Below are 11149 nucleotides of genomic sequence, written 5' to 3'. Positions count from 1 at the left end.
GCGTGACCAGCGTCAGTCAGGCTCTGCGATCGAACAATCCTAATTATGCCCATATTATTGATGTTTGTAACACTAGCAACTTATTATTGGCATGAGTGTTTTCAATGATTTATTTGAAGGTATTTTAGCTACTTTTGATGAAATAGCCCTTAACCCTAATAGGGGAATTAATGTTGATACTGTATCCAAAGCAGTCAGTCATAGAAATGCATTGGAAAGATTCGATTTGTTATTGGCATGGTCATTACTAGACAGGTATTTGACATGACAATGGAAGTAACAAAACTATTACAGAGTAAGACTAATGACATGTTTAAAACTGTAATGTTAATTAATTCTTTAAAAGATGGGTTTTCTTGCATTAGAGACGATATTGACACCTATCATAAAAATAGTTTTTACTTGCAGAGTAATTATCCAGTTCAAGCTCGTTCTATGTTGAAAAACATACGTGGATTACTTGTGGAGAAACCATTGGACTTTATATCACATCAAAATTTATGGCCTGCTGCAGGTACTAATGAGTCATTAGTTCCAAGTATTTACCTAATTTTAATAATTTATGTTCTAACCTGAAGCAAGACATTCATGTGCGTTAAAATTACAGTAAGATGATTTCATGCAAATTTGTAGGTAATTTAGGGTATATATTTGGAATTTGCTTAAAAAGTAAACATAACAGTTTGTGTTCCTCGAACTACTAAAAGACAAGTACACAGGCCAAATTATACTTATTCTGATGTTTCAGATTACTTTAAAAAGGCCATAACTATCCCTCTTATTGACCATGTGATTTCTGAGCTAAATGATCCATTTGATCATTCTGTGACTGCATGTCATGGTCTAGTGATCACACCATTCAAACTTTTACATCTTCTTGCATATGAAAAAGAACGCTCTTCTAAATTGCCATGGAAAAATCAATTTGACACATTTGTAAATTTCTATTTTAACGACTTTCCCAACCCTTTAACTATTTCAAATGAGCTAGAGGTTTGGGTATCCTTTTAGGAAAAGATGGAAAAAAAAACCTGAATTCATTCCAAACTACATTAAAGCTACTCTTAAGCTTTCCCTCGTGCAGATGGAGTCTTTAGCAACATAGAGGTGGCCCTTAAAATTTTAGCCACTATTCCTATGACTTCATGCGAGTGTGAGAGATCCTTTTCTGCAATGAGGAGACTAAAAAACTATTGCAGATCAACAATGACAGAAGAAAGGTTTAATGGTCTTGCTCTACTCCATGTTCATTTGGGTGTTCAAATAAATAAAGAAGATATAATTAATGGGTTTTCCGCCCTAGGACCACGCAGGTTAGATTTTCTCTAATCATTTTCTTATTTCATCTTTTTCGATTAATTTCCATCTCAATCTTTATTAAAATGAAGTAAACACACCTTTTTCCATTTTACTGTCACTTTGACTGGTAGATATACATGTATTTATGTACCTAATTTGATTGATTCACTCATTCATGGTTTGGGTATGAAACTCTGATCCTTGCCATGTTTATGTTCATTCATTCATGTTAGATTCAATTTGTACATGGTTCCATTTCATTATATTCTTGAAATTTTGAATAATATTTATGAAGAAAGAAGATTTTGATTTGGTTATATTTTTAATAACCTCCAATCTGCAAGAAACGTTACTTTGGTGCTGAATATGAAGAAAGAAGAATGAACATATAAATTACTGCTTTAATAACTTTCAATCTATGAAAAAAATTATGATGGTATTGTGTTGTCTTATTGTTGGTTTTGTTACACCCTTGATGATAAAGATTTTAATGTATTTTATGTTGTCGTTTATTTCTCTTTTTCAATCAATTGTTCAGAATACTTAACGTGTATCGTGTATCTTAGAGAGTCGGTTTTATGGCGTTTCAGTGCTTAAAAGGCGTTGGCTTCAAGGGCTCACAACGCCCCCCAAACCCTCAGTTGCTTAATATCGCATCGGTGTGATGTTGACCCTGTGGGTCAATGCTTCGACGAAGGTTCACTTTTTTCGGGCTACGCCCCTGATCCAATCTGCAATATAAAAATATAACTGTTAAGAAATACTCTCTGAAAAAGAAGCTAAAAAGAATTGTGTTCGACGAACGTGTTTGCGATAGCTACAATCTTTGCCAAGTGTTGAGACACTTTAAAATTCCAATTATTTGCACATTTTAACCCCCACAGCCCCGGACAATGTTGCACCCAGGTTTTTTGAAGACAGAAGTTTGCTGCTTAGACTCTCCCAACATTGTGTAAAGGGGAAGGGGATAAAAAGATTTCTGTATTTATTGCCTGAGTTAGTAATGGAATTAAACTATCAGTGCACTCCTTTTTAATGTCCACGATGGTTTCATTAAGTTTTTGTAATAGTTTTAGATCAGTTTAATAAAAAAAATTCACCCTTTCCACCCCTATTTTAGCCCTCTAAATGAAATCTACCCGCCCCCCTCCCCAACCTTTTTGAGATTAACAAAAAGTTTCTATGTTCTATAATTTCTTGTAAATATCTTTTTTGCATACAAAAATGAGAATGGACAAGTTTTAAGAAAGAATTTACTGGTAAAACCAAACGGCTGTTGTAAAAACGACCATATGAGAGAACAAAATTATAACCTAAACACAAAAAATTGACAATTTATGGCCTATATAAATTGAGACATGTGACGTTACATCTTATATTCAAGTTTCCCTGTGGTTTACTCTAAGGTGCTCATTGTACTCGAAAATTATTGCAGTTTTTTGCCCAATGTGTATGCACGCATCAATTTTGTATTGTATAATGTAGATTTGATGCAAGAAAAATGTTAAACACTAAAAAAATGAATAGATTGGCCATTTAAACTGACAATTTCTGAATTTCCTGATACCTGAAAAGATGTGCGAGACAGAAAATACTATGTGTGAGAGCAGATAAAAATCATACATTATAGATTTGCAGGGTCAAAAAAGCTTGTTCAAATGGCATTTGAAAAAACACAAGCGTCATTATTTCAGCAAAAAAAGCATTTATTTTCGACCAAAATGACTGAAAGTGGTCACAAATAATTTCGATTTTGATTTTTATAAAAAAAATCCATGCCTTCTGGGCCCAGTAAAAATGCTTCCTAAGAAATCAAATAATTCTTTTATTTGTATATTTATGTTAAAAAAACAAAAATGATAAATGATAAAAACACAAATAATTAAAACAAATCATCTCTATGAGGTGCACACCACAAAAAATGAAACATCGTTTAAAAATGCAAACAGGACTTAAGGTCACCTTGATTATTCAAGATTTACACAACCAAGTGATTTTATTAGGAATACTATATTTACTGTTAAAAACTAAAATATACATCTTTGAAGACAGTCTATGTGACAGGGTGAACTCTTTTTTGTTGACGTGATCGATACAAATCGTTTGATGGAGGTTGATACGAAGACTCATCGTCACTATCGTGTAAACGTTTCATACCTCGTTTATCGTCACCGTTTGTGAGACTTTGATGACCTTCAAAAGAAAAGAAAATTGTAATCAACTCGTGTGCATTTATCTTTAAATAAGAAAGAGTGCATATCATTCACAAGCAAGAGAATAAAACATTGACGCTAAAACCAAAGGATCATTAAAAGTATACTTGTGTGTAAGTTTTTCATTCAAAATTACTACTTGCCAAATACGATATTTCTCGACCCTATATTACCAACATGTTTGCATATAAAAAAATGAACAGTGAAACTTACTTTTGACGTCATCAAGATTTACATTGAGCATACTTTCAATCAGTTTATCAACGATCACAAATGGACCCTGGATTCAAAAACCAAATTTAAACAAACTCGATCGATACACCTGCATTACACATTTTTATACTCGTTCAAAAAAGATTATGAATTTATTTACCCTGAAACTCGTCGGTGGTGGCAGTTGAAGAAGAAGATCTGCTACAGCTGGCGGCGCAGGGAATACACCACCCGAAGCTATGTTAGTTCCCACTAAACAGAAAATAGAAACACATCAAGACCTTGAAAGATAACATAAGGTAAGTTTAAAAATGTTCTTAAAAAATACTTCTTGCACTGGTTGCTATGGTTGGTTTAAATGGCTTCATCTGATTAAAGTCAGGTTTCGGCAGTTCCTTCTTCACAACAGCGACAGATGTTTCAGTAACTGGTGCAGGTGTGTAACTGGTATCTGTGATATTTGATTTCGCTGCTCTCTGCAGATAAAAGTAAAAAGTTTTAATCCTAACTAATCTAAATTCTGAAGTTTCATTTCGTCAAATTATGCTGCAAAAGTCAACTTGTAAACTGCAACACAACATTTAGGACCGTATTTACTATATTAATCCCACATTTCTAGTAAGTCGCCTTTTTGGCACAGACTTGAAAAATAATCGCGCCTCTCAAGTAATCCTGCATGCGAAGTTGCTGTTATTTATACTGAGTCTGTACCATATCTACGTTCACCGATATTTCTGTCGCATATAGCAGTCTAAGTCGCAATTTACAAAAATTTACATTAGTTTATAAGACAGCTAGCCAGAGATTAAAATTGTTTAAACGACTTAGACTGTATGTCACGGAAAATGCTGCTTAATATACACAATGAGGATTATTCCGACTTTGACCTATAGAGGTCCGCTTAAGCTGAATTACACCAAAACACAATTAGTCATTGGAAAGACGAGCGAAACAAATAACTGGTAAATCAGTTCCCAGCATTTTGAATTGCACAAATAAAGAAGCGCTGATGATTGTTAAAAGAACCTTTGAAAACGTAACATGTCAAAATTTGGAAGGTTACTTCAAATTAAACAATCATGAAAAAACTACCAGAAACAATGGATACCTCATTCAATTACCCAAATTTAAACTCAAAATTGGGCAAGAATCATTTTGCTACAGTGGCGCGAAATTGTTCAATAGCTTACCGTTAGAAATAAGAAAGGAAGAATCTATTACTGAATTTGAAAAAAACATTAAATATTTTGTTTAATTGTTGCCTCGCTTAACTCTAACCCTTTCGTCAGGGCTAACATTGGAGGTCTTGATGATTACAAATTATTAGACAAACTGTACGGGACATAGGTATTGAATGCTATTGAATACATACCGGTGTATATCCCATACTTCTCAGTTCGTTTGCACTACATGGTAGCAGGTCAATATACTTGTATCGTTCCACCAACATAGTAGGATCACGTTCTTCAAAACCAGTCTAAAACATTTTATAGAATTACTAACAGACATGCTTATTTTCCTTGAGAAACAATCGCTTTACATTTCTTAAAAATAATTGTCAAACCTGGGAAGAGTTCGATCCACTCATTCTTTTGTCAATTTTAAATATGCTGGCCAAGTCACCGTACCGTGCTTCAAATTCCATGTAACGACCAAGAACCAATCTAAAAAACCAAGATTGTTTTAGGCGGCTGCAGAAGCTTACGAGTATACAATGAATAAGAATCTGTGTTAGAATAAAGTAATAAAAGAAGTAGGACCTTTGAATCGGCTATATTCTGCCACAGTTAAAACTTGCAAAGTAAACTTATTTACCTTACCATGGTATTAATTCAGTTTTTCAGAGCAAGACAAACAAATAAACAAACTCGGGTAAAAACAGACAGACAGACAGACAGACAGACAGACTCGGGTAAAAACCGATTGGAGCTATAGGTATACTGAACAAAAGCGGACACATTAGCTCATCCAGATGCTAATCTAAAATAGATTTTCTGCTACCTCGCATGTCGATAAGCTGATAAAAATTTTCATCAACAGTAAACATTTTTCGTTTCAACACGAAATATGAAGAACAAGCATACCTTTGTTTTTCTCTTGGTACGATACTTAACAATCGTTCAAATAAAACGCGTGTGTTATTGTCCTCTAAAAGAACAGCGAAAAGAATAATGTCATTCAAATTTTACTAGTCTCCATGCTACAAGAGAAAGTAATCAGAGATTGAACTCACCATTTTGCGCAATTTTATAGTCAATGTAAGCCATGATGTAATCTTCATTATCAGCGTATTTCTAAAAATATTTTACATAGCTTTCAAACAATACTAAACTCTTTTAAATTCATATGCTATCAGTGAGTCGTTAGCCTTGACCTAGGGCGACCACGATTTCATGTTACTGTTTGATGGCATCATAAACAAATGGCGACTTTTAAGCGACCAAAGGAATATAGTCAATTTGTGATGTTTTTTTAATTATACATTACTCAAAATATTTAAGTTATACTTTTAGTCCAAGCTCAAATATGTTGGTTGCGACTTTTGAATTCTAAATATAAAGTTAAAAATTAAATTTACAAAACAAATACATTTATTTGATAGTTAAAAATATAGATAGGTAGAACTAATTTCGTAGATTCTAGAATTAAAATAAAAAACGTTCTTACTTTATTAGAGTAGTGTTCGATAAGTGCTGCCGATATGAAAACCTACAAAAAATAAAGAGATGTTAGAGTAAGGAAGATCAAAGTAGACACGCAAAGAACGTCTCTGAAGAACTACTCACATGAAACTGAGCTCTTCCGTCCTCTCTCGATCTTTTAAATATTTCACGGCATTCTTTAATACCCTCAGCACGGCGACTAAACTTCATGTACTGACAATATACCTAAATTTAAAAAAAAAACTTTAAAAAATTTGTCAGTCTTTAACATTGAAACACGAAGTGAAAAACTACATACCAATGTAGGATCAATATTTTCTTCTAAAAGTTTATCATATATACTGTGCACCTTTTGATAACGTTTGCGACTCTAAAAAAACAAACAAATACATTAAGAATTACCTTTTTTAGGCGACACATGTGAAGTGGAGGTCTGGGGAACAGTAGTTTTGTTAAATCTGTCGGCTAATATTAATGAAAGTCAGTACTCCTACAGTTCAGGTCAAGCAAAAAATACACCAGAAAAGAATAACATAACCTAACAACCTCTTCAAAGTCAGCATATGAAAAATGAAGCAGCAAATTGTTCTTTAAAAATGTAGACGTTGCACGTTCATATAATGCCACTGCTTCTTCCCACAACTTCTGTCCAGATTGCATGTCCTGAAAATTAAAAGATACTCGCATTTACATTTTTGCTTTGTCATTTCAAGACTTGGAATATGCATCTGTTTTTAAAAAGACCTTTCAAGCCCTAAAATTAATTAGCTTTTCAGAACTTGACTGGTAATTACAGGCTAAAAAAAAATGATTCATTTTTAGTAATGTTGGGTAGCGTAATTCGTCCTCTTTTCAAAAAATTTTGTTTACTTTTTAAACAGGATCTAATCCACAGAAGATATAGCTGGGGCCGGGTGTTTACTTGATTTTGCCCGTGGTGTAAGGGTAAACAGATACAATCCATAGCTATATGTTATAAAGACATGTCAAGCAAATATATACTGAAAAAAATAATTATACATACTCCTCTTTCAATTAATTCTCGTCCTGTGTTTTCAAGATATGATGCAGCTTCATACCACATGTCCGGGTGAAATGCGTAACACAATAAACACTGTTCGAATGCAAACATAACTAAAACGAAAGAAGAAAATCAGAAGTCAGCTCGAGAGCAAGATCACAGTATAAACTGGCCTAATTACCTCTCTTAACAACCAGGTTTTGATCATCAGCTTTCAAGGGATTCGATCTCTCCCATCCTATATATTTTCTCCACAATTGTTTTTGTGAGCTTTCAAAAGCAGCACCGGTGGGTGGTGTGGCAGGTAGGGAGCGGTTAAAACCATGTGTGACGGTTTCACACTCCTAGGAAGCAACAAAAATTATTGTTAGCAAACATTATTAAAGCTAGATTTTATTGAAGGCTCTAAAGGCTCATATACTTTAAAGTTTTATAGCAGTCAGAAACAAAAAAGTTTGATTCCTAGCACAATCTGTGGTTTAAGCTGTGCGAGGTGTGAATATATATTAACTTCTTCTCAGCCGCAATATATTTCAATCTTAAGCATAAATCTATATTCCTAAATTATCATAATTAAACAACACTGCCGATTAAAACTGTTAGGGATTGCAAAGAACAAAAATAAGTGGGGAACCAAGCCACAAATTGAGCAACACATAATAATCTTAACAATCACAATACTGAAAGTCACTCTTGTTTAGATTTACAGTTACTTTGGAAGAGAATTACCAAAAACTCACATTAGTGTTCCTACAAACCTAATGCTTACAAAAAAATGTTTCATAGACATTTTAATATGTGTTTTCTACCTTTACTGCACGTCTAGCATTTTGATATTCTCTTGTTTTCTCGTGAATCAGTTTCTCTGCCAACATTTTGTTAACAGACATTTCAAAGTGACTGTAATCTTTCCACAGCACCTCAATATTATGTATTGGTGTATGCACCGCTCTCTAAACAAAATAAAAAGTAAAACTTAATATGAATTGGAATACAGACACAATATAGGTATAGTTTTCATTTTTTAGGTTCCACTTACACTGTAGACTTTGCGGATTTGTCCTATCTTCTGATTTTCAGCATATGCACCTTGAGCTTCTCTATAACATATTATTAAATTTACATAGACAACTACTAAAAAATTTGTAAATTAAACGAAAAACAAAGCAAAAAGCTTACCCAGCCTTAAGAAAATTGATGTATTCACACCATACCTACACAAAAGAACAAATCATATTGTAAAGACATATGTATTGCGTAAGTGGTAAGATTTAATGAATCATTTGTAAGTTCATGATTACTTAACTTCAACACCTGTATTTTGAAAACTAAAAAATGTAGTTTGCTTGGAAAGTATTACGTACAAGTTTAACTTCACCCTAAATCTTAAACTTCAGTAAATTGCTGTAATGTTCATGCAGTTTCATTTCGCCTGAAGTTAAGTTTAATTTTGGGTCACAACTTTGTTTTAAAGTAGCACAACTTTCACCCGGATTGTTCCCATGAAGTTTTTACACACCCAGTGTAATTGCAGTTTGCGCGTAAAAAAAGATGACGTGACAGCTGGTTACTTTACAAAATAAAATAGCTGATAAGGTTGTATCAACAAAAAAGTTTAATATTCTCCAAAATTAAAGATGAATTATGATAAAAAGGAAAAAGAAAATAGTGCAGATGCATTTATCCATCTAGAACATCTTATCTTCAGAAATAGCCAACCAAAGCCTCTATATCCCAACCTAAATTCAGAAGAGCGCAATTGGATGCCTTCCTGTTTACTTTCTCCTTAACATCACCTGGCATTAGTTTATCCCTGAGTTCCTGTAACTAAACAAAAAACACATTGTCAGAGTCCTTTTCCATTGTTGCAGAAATGTTTCATATCATTCCATTATTAAAATTTTTATTTGTGGTAAATATTGCTTAATCCCTACTCCTGACAATAACATTCTAGGAATTTACTTGCATTCTTAATACACTCGATTGTTGTATTACAACCATAAATTATCATACATACCGGGTAAGAATGCTGATCTAATCCAATCTTATCAATGGCGAATTCATATGCTTGAATCATTTTCTCCCTAAAATTGTACGAACACCTTTTATCCCTGAATGTAACCACATGCAAAGATGGTTATCTGAAGATGGTGTGGTGCTAGTGCATTGGACTTGTAATCATTAGGTTTCAGGTTCAAGCACCCTCTCCAGCGCACCAAATGTAGTGTTGTCAGCCCATTTGGTGCCATCTACTGACCGCTAACTGGCTTGTGTGGAAGGCAAGCAACTTAGAGCAATGCTATACTTATCTCTAGTGGTAATGTAACATAGGTACAATCGGAGGGGGGGGGGGGGGGGGGGAGGGAGGAAGAGCCAACTGTTAGGATGGAATCCCCAAGGACATTAAAACTTCCCGTTACTTACTTACTAACTTAAATGCATATAATTAGCTGTTAAACTCAAACGACCCCTTTTAAATCGCTCCAACACAACAGTTACCATTTATAAATGAACCTAAAGTACCTGAAACTTGCAAGAGCCTGTTTAGTTTCTTTTACATACGAAAGGTAAGTCTTCCAGAGATCCATATTAAGTATCTTTATTAAGCATCTTTGAAATAACTAGAACATATCACAAGTGTAAAAAAATAAAAATACAAAACTTGCAGTGTTTCTACTCCTTGTCCAAATCAAATTTGTAGAAGAGGATTTTCAAGATGTGGGAGACGAAGCGTGGAAAACCTCTTTTAACAAACAGATGCTAGAGGCCTATAAATATACATTAGGAGAAAAACATAAGCTGACTATTACCTTCTCCACTCGGTCAAAATTCTTGTATTTCATCTGAACATAGAAAATAAGTTCCATTAATAGTGTTTACACATAAAAAAAGTTGCATGGCTGTATGAAACAATACCAACCAGATATACTTACTATATCTTCATGACACCACTTGCTTCTTCATAAACACTCCACTAGTTACGTACTGCTAATTTTTACCCACCACCCACCCAAACATTTATTTCACTTTTTAAACACAACGGTTACTTAGTTAAACACTTCTGCTTTCTAAATGTTTTGATTTTCAAATGTGTTTTCTTTAGAATTTGGAACAACTACACAAGGAGAAAAACTCTCTTCTGAAATAAAAATTGTTGTCAGTGACTCATCTATCTCAATGATAAACAGACTAATCTACAGCTTAAAGCGTTTTGCAAGAAAGGTGGCACTGTTGGTACTTTCTAAAACCACAAGAACAACATCACTGTTTTAAGGCCATCTATACTTATGATATTGTTCATCGTTGAGTGCCATGTTTAGGATTTTGCCAGAAATATACTTATGTTTTACATGGATAAAATTCTCTCACATTGAAATATATTGATTTTCCTATCCATCAACCAGCCATAACAACAAGTTTACAACAAGGAAAACAATTTCATCCAAGACAATCAATTTAAAACTTTCACAAACAGCAAGACGAAAAAAGTAGAAAGGAAACTTATTTTCTTTAAAATATCCATGTATTTACTGCATACCCATTTACGTTTCAATCCATAAATGACGATGAACAAACTTTTTATATATAGATGACCTGATCTGGTTTTTAAACTGACTACTAACCCGCAACATACGAAGAAAGAATATGAAACAACAACAAAAGAAATAACAACCAAATGAATAACAAACAGAGAAGAGGACCAATGTATATTAAAAGGTTCTTTTTACCAGAACCGTATT

At 33.6% G+C, this 11149-nt stretch overlaps 1 protein-coding gene across 2 annotated transcripts in view; it reads right to left on the bottom strand.

Moving 5' to 3' along the window:
* Positions 1-3293: 3293 nt before the first annotated feature.
* Positions 3294-11149, bottom strand: part of LOC130655540 (cleavage stimulation factor subunit 3-like) — a 58341-nt gene continuing 50485 nt past the window's right edge. For both annotated transcript variants that reach the window (XM_057458314.1, XM_057458313.1), the window contains exons 5-25: positions 10220-10252; positions 9933-10030; positions 9427-9493; positions 8589-8623; positions 8449-8509; positions 8219-8362; positions 7591-7753; positions 7413-7522; positions 6935-7051; positions 6687-6758; positions 6512-6613; positions 6393-6434; positions 6233-6274; positions 5959-6019; positions 5810-5873; positions 5290-5389; positions 5098-5202; positions 4054-4201; positions 3886-3977; positions 3726-3792; positions 3294-3492 (exon numbers count right to left, since the gene is read on the bottom strand). In XM_057458314.1, the coding sequence (XP_057314297.1) occupies positions 3353-3492; positions 3726-3792; positions 3886-3977; positions 4054-4201; positions 5098-5202; positions 5290-5389; positions 5810-5873; positions 5959-6019; positions 6233-6274; positions 6393-6434; positions 6512-6613; positions 6687-6758; positions 6935-7051; positions 7413-7522; positions 7591-7753; positions 8219-8362; positions 8449-8509; positions 8589-8623; positions 9427-9493; positions 9933-10030; positions 10220-10252 (1863 nt within the window). In that variant the 3' untranslated portion in view covers positions 3294-3352. The remainder of the gene's footprint in view (positions 3493-3725; positions 3793-3885; positions 3978-4053; positions 4202-5097; positions 5203-5289; positions 5390-5809; positions 5874-5958; positions 6020-6232; positions 6275-6392; positions 6435-6511; positions 6614-6686; positions 6759-6934; positions 7052-7412; positions 7523-7590; positions 7754-8218; positions 8363-8448; positions 8510-8588; positions 8624-9426; positions 9494-9932; positions 10031-10219; positions 10253-11149) is intronic.

Source organism: Hydractinia symbiolongicarpus, chromosome 8 (assembly GCF_029227915.1).
Source record: "Hydractinia symbiolongicarpus strain clone_291-10 chromosome 8, HSymV2.1, whole genome shotgun sequence".
Lineage (NCBI taxonomy): Eukaryota > Metazoa > Cnidaria > Hydrozoa > Anthoathecata > Hydractiniidae > Hydractinia > Hydractinia symbiolongicarpus.
The sequence above is the reverse complement of the archived record's forward strand: the minus strand, read 5'-3'. Positions and strand labels throughout refer to the sequence as shown.